The 12,074-nt window shown below is 32.1% G+C and overlaps 1 protein-coding gene across 1 annotated transcript; it reads left to right on the top strand.

The window, feature by feature from the left end:
- The first annotated feature begins 8,405 nt into the window (after nt 1-8,405).
- LOC126694272 (heterogeneous nuclear ribonucleoprotein 1) lies at nt 8,406-11,624 on the top strand. The gene is made up of 6 exons (XM_050390414.1): nt 8,406-8,583; nt 8,762-8,802; nt 9,233-9,396; nt 10,074-10,173; nt 10,266-10,435; nt 10,752-11,624. The coding sequence occupies exons 1-6, from the start codon at nt 8,528-8,530 to the stop codon at nt 11,271-11,273; spliced, it is 1,053 nt and encodes a 350-aa protein (XP_050246371.1). The 5' UTR covers nt 8,406-8,527; the 3' UTR covers nt 11,274-11,624.
- The last annotated feature ends 450 nt before the right edge of the window (nt 11,625-12,074 follow it).

The raw sequence follows: 12,074 nt of genomic DNA on the forward strand, positions 1-12,074 counted from the left end.
GTTGTGCATTAATTATTCATTTAGTGCGCACCTTGAGTAGTTAATACACACGCTACGCACCGTCATCTTACCTTATTTAACAAATATTGCTAGCCACCATCGTGCACCTTTGGTGCGGTGGTCACTCCACAAGTATAGATGCTTGTAGGGTGTTGGGGGCAAGAGCCGAAGTTTAAGTTTCTAGGAGGGGAGCTTCATACACATATACACTTAGATTAGGTTAAAGTAAAAATTTTATCTTGTATCAAATATATATATATATATATAATGCTAGCCATCCATCTCTCAAACCCTAAAAACTAAAACCCGTTGTTGTTGTTGTTGTTTTTTTTTTTTGTATTTTTTTTTTTTTTTTTTTTTTTTTCACAACCGCCTTCCAATGGCCAAACACACACGTCATCATTTTCGTCTAAGTTATGAAATGAAAACAAAGAACCCAAAAACCACACCAGAGCGAGAGACAAAGAGGTGAAATATGCATCAAATCTAAGCCAAAATGGGTAAATGCCCCTTTTTAGAAAACAATTTATCAATTTGTCACTCTTTTCAAATTATTTAGTAAAATGCCCCTGTTTTGAAATTCGATTTTAACAAAATCGAGTTATGTGTAAAACTCGATATCCTCAAAATTGAGTTCTATGTGTTTTTTTAAGTAAAACTTGACATTAACAATATCAAGTTCCACTTAAATTTAAAAAAAAAATTTAAATGACAAAATATGCATAGAACTCGACATTGCTAATGTCAAGTTCCATCTGTAACTCAATTTTGTTAATATCAAGTCTAAAAAACAAGGACATTTTACTAGATAGTTTCAAAATATGAACATTTTGCTAAAAAAAAATTTCCAAAAATGGGCATTTTCCCATTTTGGCCTCAAATCCAATCCAATAATTGAATGAAAAGCTTCAAAGGTGGTAATATATCTTTTTTTATTATTATTTATTCATATCTAAAAATCATATATCATAATATTACAGTTTAAGAAAATAATTAAATTTAAATATTTGGTTTCTTTAACTAATTTACACTCGCAAAATCCAAGTTTGTAAAAGAAATAGAAATTTATAAATAACCAACTAAATCAAATAAGTTTATAGTACTTCAACAAAGAATAAATTTTAGTTATTTTCTTTAAATCAATGTAACTAAAATTATTCAATAAAAAGTATGAAAGAAAGACAAAGTAGTATTTTTTTTTTTTTTTAAACTTTTTTATTTTAAACAAAGTATAACTAGTCCGTAAGGAGTTACTTTTAAACTTTGACAAATCCTCAGGAACACTCCAACTTAACCCAAAATCCATCATAATCATTTGAATTTGGACAAAGTTTGACTACAAATTTGACAAATAGAAAAAATATGATAGCTTATTATTAATTACTTATAAAGATAAAGAAATAAAATTTTCTCGCAAATAGTTTCTCTAACAAAAAATTTCAAGTCTTTTGATAGGTTATATCTGTAGAGAGGGAAACAACCTTTCCAAACGGCACAGTTCCATTTGTGAAAAGTTTGCTGAGTGAGTGACACCAAATTGTCAAAAGACTCAAAGCCATTATGTCATTGTTCGTTTAGAAATAATCTATATGTGGTTCACACCGTCACAGTATTTCATGTCTATGGAACCAACACAATTGAGAACATTTGGGAATTATTAGCAAGCAGGGCTAGCAAAGAGATTTTTCCTTTTTCTTTCTTTGATTAAGCAAAGATTTTACGTTGTTTACAACAATATTGATGAATATGTTTAGAAAGGCTAAAAATAATGCGTCATTTACAAATTAATGGGAGGCAAAAGGTCAAAAAGGTCTATAACTAACCAAGTAGTACTTCCTTGTGTTTATTCCTTAAAAGTTTAGGGTTTATACCTCTCTCTTCCAAGTTCCAACTATTGATTTATTAACATGTTGAGAAGCTAGCATTCAAGAAACTAATAGAACCACCATCACCACCACCGCCACCATCACCAACATCATCTAGCCTCTCCCAGTTGCATCAACCTCTATACCTTGTCTTCTCACTCCTCCACCATTTGTTTCTCCATCAACCACCGCTCTCCTACAACGCATCTAGGCTTGTTTGGTGTACCTTCCAGGAGAACGTTACTTATGGTAGTGGAAGTCACTGCACCATTTCATTTCCCTTGAATCATCTCAACATGCATAAATTTGCAATGACCAACTCAATGGTTTGGAAGTCCAACTTTGATCTAGGATTTTACTAGTTCAAAAGCGACATAGTTTGATAGGCATAATAGTATGACGAAGTTACTGAGTCAACTTAGGTGGCACCTAAGGAGATAGAACTAAGTTGACTCGAGCGAATTAAGGTCCATGTGTAGTGGAATCGAGCCAAGATGTTTTTTTCAAGGGTCCTATTAATGGATGTCTTTATGGCAATTATTAATAAACAATTTTACGAAAGTTTCGACATTACGTACTTTCATGGGAAAATATAAGAAGTTGTAAAAAATTTAATTTTTTTTTTCCATAAAAAATTTCTAAAAATATTTTTTAAAATTATGGTGTTTTCTATGCGTTATTGGGTGGTGTTTTTTATGTGTTTATGTGAGAATTCAAAGTCACAAGTCACTTCAAGTTTGGAGGAGGCCCAATGATTTCTTGAATTGGTCTCTTTCATGGTGATATCGAATTAATAACAAATTGATTTGGATGTAATAGAGATGTAAAAGTAAGAAAGATGCATGTCAAGCTTTTGATAGAATGTGAATGAATATGAGTTCACAATTTTTTTATTCTACTTTTTTTTCCCAATTAGCCAAACATATTTCTAATTTTGAGAAAAAAAAAAACTTTTATTTATTTTCATTCTTAGTAAGAAGTTTTTGAAAAAAAAAATAGTTAATAAACATGAACTTACATTTCGTACATGAGTGGAACTTTTTTTTTTTTGAGAAACTACATGAGTGGAACTAAAATAACATCTACTAACTATATAAAAAGTGTCTATAGCTATTTCTACAGTTACTTTGGTTTAGGCAATTTTTGTCTCTTTGTGAGCATAACAGGCGTGTTTCACCGTAAGACCAAAACAAAACTTGATAGTTAATGCAGAGGTGTTTCATGTGTGCTGGGCCTGCTGGCTTGGGCCTCTTTTTATTTTTCCTTTTTCCATTTTCCTTTTTTAACATCTATATATATATATATATATTATTTTTTTTTTGAGAAGGTTTTAACATCTATATGTAGTTGTGTAAATCATGCTTTGAGCTTATTTCTGTTTTTATTTTTTAAAATATTTATACGTGTTAATATAGTGTTTTTGTTACCTACACAAATAAATGTCATAATATATTCATAATTGATGAGGTGTCAATTCTTTATAAGACAAAATAAAATAATAAACTATCAAACCGAAACCAACCACAATTGAAAATAAATTCTTGTGAAAATGTTATAACATTTTTGGTGTTATCATAATATTTTTACAATTTTTAAGGCGTCAGTTGCAAATAGATAAAAATAAATAAATAAAATATGAAATATCATATAAGGACGTACCCCAACTTAAAATAAAAGTATTGTTAAAATGTAAAATTTTGTCGATGTTATAATATTTTCGCAACTGCTAAGATGTAAGTTTCTTAAGACACTCATTTCAACTCATGCAAAATGGCTAAAGAGCCAGATTTTGCCCAGCCAATTCCAAAAACGCCCACATCTATTGTGCAAAATACATTTAAACTATAATACTTATGTAAATATACACAAGCACTATTGTTGTGCAATTTAGTTTCTATTATTTCTTTGCATTTTTCAATGACGAAGAAAGAGAGTTGATGTTGGTTTTGTTATTTTCACAACTGCTGAGGTGTGAGTAGCTTATAAATCAAAATAAAATATAATATAATATCATACCATGAGCCATCACAACTTAAATTATTGTGAAAATATGACATTTTGTTGTTTTTACAATATTTTCACAACTGCTAAGGTGTAAGTTCTTTATAGGTCAAAATAAAATAAAACAAAAAATTTTTAGACTAGGACCCATTACAACTGAAAATAAACGTATTGTGAAAATTTTATGACATTTTGTTGTTGTCACAATATTTTCACAACTACTAAGGTAGAAGATTCAGTAGGTTTTAATCTTCCAAACCTATAATTTTATATAATTCAATGACACATATGCCTTTTGTTATCTTGTTCTTTTTAAAAAAATTATTTTCTTGCTTAAAAGGTGTTTAATAAAAACTAAATAAGCTAAACATTATAGCTAGACACATAAAATGTAGTAATACGATAAAGAATGAAGTATGAATACAAATATTTGTTGTGGATGGTTGTAGGTATTTGATGAAGAGTTTTAATTACATATGGTCTTATTTATTACAAAAATTCAAATATTGTAACAATGTCTTAGCAAAACTTTAGTTGCTTATTGTTGGAAGATGATATTTGTTATCATTCTTTTTTTGATAACTCATTTGTATCATTCTTAAAATATTTTTAGTGAGTGGATATTGCATTTAGCAAATAGGTTCTAAGAAACTATCATAGTAAAATAGATATTCATATGTTAAATAACTATATTAAGTTTGTGTGTAATCAACATTCCTATATGAATGATGTGCGCACCTTAAACGAGTTTAATAGACCTGTCTTGCTCTTGGGCTCACAATATATTTATAATGTGGGTTTTGGATTTCCTACTTTGGGTGATTTTAACTTAGAGACCCAGCAATATTTCTATAACCTCTGGACTCCTTTCCTATCACTCTTTGTAGTTTACTAATCTAGATTCGAGACTCTCCTTTCAGACTTTCAACAACCCCTTTCATTTCCTTAGCTTCATCTATTTATAGTCCAAAATTAGTGGGAAAATCATGATTACTCTCAAGGTTAGTGGGAATAGGGGTCCAATACTGTTATCGCTAAATGGATATTTAGTTGGGAGTATGGTGTGAGTGGCATTGGAACTAGTTCCTACTTCAAGGAAGGGGTGATGTTCGGCGGCGAAATTTGCCGAGGAGTCGCCGAGCATCCAGGATAGGGCCTTCCCGGGCACTTATGCGCATAGGAGATGGGACGCGTCGGGCAACTTCCTGGCCACGAACTGACAAGTACATATTTCAACGATCGGCCCAACAGGTTTTGGGCCAAACATGATACTACAGGATTTGCTCCCATGGCCCAAGTGGGCCTTAAGCCCAGTCTTTGACTTGGGTGTCAGGAACCGTGGGACATACCATACAGCTTAGGTCTAAGGCCCAAATGGCTCTAGAGGCCCGGTGCCGTACAAATGATATTAGCATTATACGACATGCATTTTTTAGTACATGGTTTCATACTTCTTTAAATAGAAACTTTATCTTAAATTTCTCACCTAATGTACAACACATGCTTTGCACGTGCCACTCAAACTATATATATACATATATAAAGTGCTGGACCATATACCAGATTGGAACATTTGCACTATTATTAACAACATCTGTAGCTTAAGTTCTAGTTTTATTTCTTGTAAGTTTCGCTGGATTAGGAGAAACAGCAACACAGCTGCGCATTCAGCTGTTAGAATTGCGTTGAACTCCTGCTAGAAGTTTTGTTTCAATAAGAGTAATCTTCCTCCCACTCTTATGTCGGTTTGTATGGAAGATTCCTCATCATGCTCTTTTGTTAGTGTTTAATGAAATTGAAGTTTAGCAAAATATATATATATATATATATATATAAAACGCTAATGCGTGTAGCTACAGTGGCTACCGTGTCTTTTGGTTTGTTCAATTGACACTGTAGCTATAGTAGCTATAGATTTTTTTTCCCCCAGTCATCAGTTTGTGCCTTTTTTTTTTTTTTTTTAATATTTATATGAGTTAGCATATATATTATTATACTGACACAATAAATTTTACAATATTTTCACAATTATTAAGGTGTCAATTTCTTATAGGTTGAAATAAAATAATAAAATAGGAGACTGTGACCAACCATGGCTGAAAATAAATGTTTTGTAAAAATGTTGTAACACTTGTTGTGTGAATGTGTAAAAGTTACCATACTTTTTAGTTTGTTCAATATGTACTGTTCATCACTTCATTGGCATTTTTTTTTTCTTCAAGTCATCGGTTTGTGCTCTTTTAAAAAAAATATATATATATTTATATGAGTTGTCATATATATTGTTATACTGACACAATAAACTTCACAATTATTGAGGTGCCAATTTCTTATAAGTTGAAATAAAATAATAAAATATGAGACTGTGACCAACTATAACTTAAAATAAATATTTTATAAAAATGTTGTAACACTTGTTGTTATCACAATATTTTCATATTTGTTGAGATCTTAGTTTCTTATAGATCAAATAAAAAAATGCTAAGTCCACAATATTTTTACATTAATTTCACAACAAATCATAGGTAAGCTACTATTGATAGACAAAAAAATGATATCAGTCGTGGGTTCATTTAAAATCAGTAGCAACTTACCATCTAGAATTTGTTATGAAAATATTATGGAGATAGCATTTCTATGAAATAGATAATAATATATAAGACCGAAACTTACCACAGCTAAAAATAAAGGTATTGTAAAAATATTGTGACATTTTATTGTGTTCTTAGACTTTTTTTTGGTTTAGTGAAATTTGATGAGCAAAAATTCATTATTTCACACACAGTTTTCTTTTGTTGGTTTTTTATTTGTTGTTTCTTTAATGTATAGTTTAAAGTAGTTGTTCCAATTAAAAACCAATAACAATTTATCATTTAGAATTTATTGTGAAAATATTGTGGATGTAGCATTACTCTGAAATAAAATTATAAAAAATCATACCAGGGTCTACCATAGCTAAAACAAAGGTATTGAAAAATATTGTGACATTTAGTGTCAATTGGCATGGATTATTTTTGCCAACTTATTTTTTTATTCAGCTTATTTTTGCTACTATTCATGAGTCTCACTGCACTTTTTGATACTATTTATGAGTCTCACTATACTATTTTAGCTAACTTTTACTTTTATCTACAGTACTTTTAACAAAAAAATTTCAATTTCAGCAAAATAAGCAAATCCTAAATGGAAACTTACTGTGTTCCCGAATTTTTTTTTTTTAACACCAATTTGTTAAGCCAAAATTCATAGTTTTACGGACAGTTTTCTTGGGTTGACTTTATTTTATTTTAACACATTGTTAAAGTAGAAAACACATAGTTTTACTAACAAAAAAGAATTATGGAAAAAGGTACTTTACTCCCATTTTTTTTGAGGTAGTTTTATCCCCCAAGTTTAAAGTTGAATAATTTCCTCTTTTATATTTTGTAGACAAGTATATAGTCCCTACTGTTACTCTCTTAGTTAAACCTCAACAAAATCTTATGATTCTTAGAATATTTTATTGTGCAATATCTAAAATGCCTCACGAAATTTTAATGTCCCAAAAGTTTTCTTCATGTATTTTGAGTTTTATGTGTTAGTCATATTTAGAAAGTAAAAATAGTGATGTATGATATTCTATTTGTTACATAGAGAATACTAATTTATTAGTGGTTTAAATTTTCTGAATATATAATTTTATCTAATATAAACTTCAATGACATATGTTTTTTGTTATTTTGTTCTTTTTTTATTTGTTTTCTTTCTTAAAAAGGTGTTCATTAAAAATTAAGTTAAGCATCATAGTTAGCCTCATAAAATAAAATGATAAAGAAGGAAGTATGAATAACAAAATGTTCATTGCAAATGGTTGTAGGTATTTAATTTGATGAGGAGTTTCAATTGTAGTATATGTCATCATTTATTGCGAAAATTTAAATATTATGAAAATGTTTTATCAAACTTCAGTTGCTTATTGTTGGGAGATGCCGACATTTGTTATCATTCTTAGTAAAAAATTTTTGTGAGTAGATATATACTGTATTTAGTAAATAAGTTCTACAAATGAAAAAATATTTTATATCAAATGATACCACGTTATTCGTATCAAAATCTAATAAACGAAAGATATGTGTGCAAAAATAATTACCCATTAACACATATCTTTCAATTATTAGTGAGTTAGTTATTTTTTGTTGATATGTTTCACCCTTGTTAACCATCACATCCGTTAGAAATTTCCATATTTAAATCCCTCTAAACTGTTGAATTATAGGAAAACAAATACAACTTGGACACGAACATTCTAAAAAAAAAAAACTCAAGAAAAAAAAAAGGTAAGAGTATGCGGCAAACAAAAAAGTCGGTAAGCTCCTATCAAAAAAAAAAAAAAAAAAGTCGGTAAGCTGGTTTTTGCTCTTCACTTTGGGGGTAAAAATGTAAAATAAAAGTCGGTGGGACAGCATAGCTACTTGTACTTTCTCTTCAATTCAGGGTCAAAATAGACATTTCACAATAAAAATCATCTTTTTATATTCTCCACTCACGTTACCTTCAAAAACCCTAACCATCTCTCTCTCTCTCTCTCTCTCTCTTTCAAAACCAAAACCCAATCTCAAATCAAAATCAAAATCCAAATCCCTCACAAATTTTCTCAGGAAAATCCAACGAAACAAACTGCTATGGGTTCGAAATCCAGGGCCGATAACTCACACTCTGGCGATGGTGCCAGCCCCGGGTTCGTATCTTTCTCTCTCTTGATTTGCTGTTTGGTTCCCGAGAAAATCGATGGGAAAAATGGAAGCTTGATGCCAAATTTTGGATCTTTTTCTGATTTCCTATCTGGGTTTTGATCTGTTTTTTGTGGGGTTTCTCCAACTTTTTGTGATATTCGTTTGTTTTTTGGTGAAACGCAGGAAGATCTTCATTGGAGGATTGCACAAAGAGACAAGCTTTGGTAAGCCTAAGGCTTTTATTGATTTTTTTGTTTCTGGGGGAAATTTTCAATTGTAAAAAGTTCAGTTTTAAAGTTGGTTCTATATATATTATGCTTGTATTATCAAATAGTTTATACCTTTTTACTTGTGTTGAGGTTTAAGTTGCATCAATTGGCTGATTTCTTTAGTTTACTTAAATATTTGAATGCACATATAACTGAATCATAGATTTGCTATGGAAATCTATGCTTCATATGCTAGTTGATTCAGAAGTTTTGCTTCTCTTGGTTAGTCTGTTTGAATTGCTTCAATTGGGTTACAGTTGTGTTGAATGGCTTAGATGTGGGTAGCACTTAATTTAGCTGAGAATTTTGTTTGTGAATGTAATCCTATTGCTGATGTGTTCTGTTCTGTTATGCCTTGTGTTGGCTGTGTCTTTGGAACTATTAGGGGCGTTTAGGAGTTACTTTGAGAAATACGGAGAAATAACAGATGCAGTGATAATGAGAGATCGGTATACTAATCAGCCTAGGGGTTTTGGGTTCGTCACTTATGCTGATCCTTCAGTAGTTGACAAGGTCATTGAAGACACCCATATCATCAATGGCAAACAGGTAATAGGGTCGCTGTAATTCGTTTCTTCCATTCAAGCTCTGCAGTTAATTCTCTTAGTGAACATATAGAACCAATCATTGTTTCTTTGTAAAAGAAAATACCATATTATGATTTTTTTAATTTGCAGAAAATTTGCACTTAAATGTCCCTTAGATTGGTCTTTTAGCTCAACTGAGGTCAGGTTCAAAGTTTTAGGATGCTAAATAATTTGGTGGATTCAAAAGTATTTGTCATTCAAAAAATTCAGAGTCTCATCTTATATTTTGCCTGATTCCTTAGAAACCGCAAACAGCTGGGCATTTGGTATTAGTTATATATCTGATCTGCTAAACTCCTATTTATTAACTGTATTAGGTGGTAACATACTGGACATTTTCATTTGTTGCATGGAAATATGTAGATTTCATGATACTTCAATGCACAACACAGATAACTTAAATTCTTACCTCCTTTCTCTCTCTTAAAAGAAAATTACCTCCTGTATTCTATGCATCATTTTATATAGAGTTAAAGAGATGTGTTATAAACTGGATCTTGGAATTTATTGTCTATAATATAACTTATGTAAACACTAGTCTGTATGCCATACATGATGTCTGACTCGCTTGTATTGGATATGATGTGTAGATTTTTATAAGAAAATTTGAGTTTCACTAATCAAGTTAATTTGGAGCAGGTTGAGATAAAGAGGACCATTCCCAAAGGCCAAGGGCAGTCAAAGGATTTCAAAACAAAGAAGATATTTGTTGGTGGGATTCCATCATCAGTCACTGAAGGTAGGGCTTTTTAAGTTATGTTGTTTTTTGTCTTGTTTGGGATTGTTGGCTACTTGTTTTGAAGTTTGATGCATTTGGTGTTTTGTCTTCAGATGAGTTGAAGAATTTCTTTTCCAAGTATGGGAAGGTGGTGGAACACCAGATCATACGTGATCATGAAACTCATCGTTCCCGAGGTTTTGGATTCGTTATTTTTGACAATGATGAAGTTGTAGATGAAATGTTAACAAAGGGAAATATGATTGATATGGCGGGTACCCAGGTGAGCTTGTTTAAGTGTGCACAAAGAAATCAGCATGTAAACCAATTCCTCTTTATCATGGAGCATGCATCATTGCATTCTCCATTTATACTAGTGACTTACATTTTAAGGGTAATAATGTCCTCTGTTTTGAGGTATTTAATCAAAGACCATTTTAGTAATTTGCTTCTAATTTTATTTTCTATCAAAGAAACTATTGTAGTCATTTGTTACTAATTTTAGATGGAGGTTGTTACAGGTATAGATCTTCTCAGGAAAGGGCTATCAGTTTAGTTTATGCAGCAGTACCTAGGTTAACTAAGTTGCTTTGTTGTAGGTGGAGATCAAGAAAGCTGAACCAAAGAAAGCCTCAAACCCACCACCTGCTCCAGCATATGGTAGCAACTCTAGGTCTCGTTCTTTCAATGATGGCTTTGGTGGTTTTGGCAGTTCTTATGGAGGTTTTGATGGAGGGTTTGGTCCAGGTCCCTATAGGACTCCAGGAGGTCTTGGCAGTAGGCTTGGTGGTGGTGGTGGTGGATATGGTTATGGCAGTGGTAGTGGCGAATATGGTGGTGGTTATGGGGGTTTTGGAGCCAGTAGCTTAGGTGGCTACCGTAGTGAATCTTCACTTGGTTATTCTAGTCGCTTTGCACCTTATGGTGGCGGTTTTGGTGGCAGTTATGGAAGTGGTTTAGGTGGATATGGTCGAGGGAGTGAAGGCTATGGAAGTTATGGAAGTTCAGGCTATGGTGCTGGTTATGACTCCGGGCCTGGCGCTAGTTATGGTGGAGCAGGTGGGCTGTATGGAAGGGGAGGCTATAGTGGCACTAGTCGCTACCATCCCTATGCGAGGTAGAATTGAAAGGCACTAGTATCTTCCCTATGCGACATAGAAATGGAGAGGTTTTCATGCAGTTGCTTAATCCTTGCCCTAGAAGTTTCACACAGGCTCCTCTAGTTTTGTTTCTCCTGCATTCATAGGCACTTTCTCACAACTACTAAAGGCTATTACAACTAGTGGGGAAGCTTTGAAGGATTGGAAGAGTTTTTATTAGACTTTCTTCTATTGTATGGTTTAGACAAACTTATAGATTGCTTCAGAGTAGTGCTTGGTGTCTACTATGGCTGTCATATTTTAGTTTAATTTCATTTTAGCATGTTATGTAGACTATTAGACTATAGCTTACTTATGCGGTGTTTGTTATCATCTGCTTTAGTTTGATCTAGATAGGTGTTCATTGTGTTTTAATATTTGCCTAGCCTGTTAATTTACTTTAGCATTTGGATCTTAAGAGTGTTTTAAGTAGTTAGAAATTTCCCTCTTTATGGCTTAGTTTGGCTTTACCAGGATCTTGTTCTGGCATAGGCAGAGATTAGATGCAGTGAGTAGTTGCTGTTTGTCATAAACTAAGATTATATTTGAGTTGTGTTGTGCGATTATTGTTCTTTATTCAATTAAGTGTGCTGTTGGTGGGTAGAGCAGTTAGGTGTTGCCCTTGTATTAGCAAAACAGGCATGTGTTAGAATCCCATTTGTGTAATACAGTTCAAACCAAAACTCTGTGGGGACACCCATTGTACGTGCAGATTGCAGATCTAATGTCTTCAATTGTTGGTTATGCGCTCAACAGCGGTGTCAATTGGACAACTTTTATGTA

This window comes from Quercus robur, chromosome 8, assembly GCF_932294415.1.
Source record: "Quercus robur chromosome 8, dhQueRobu3.1, whole genome shotgun sequence".
Classification (NCBI taxonomy): Eukaryota; Viridiplantae; Streptophyta; class Magnoliopsida; order Fagales; family Fagaceae; genus Quercus; species Quercus robur.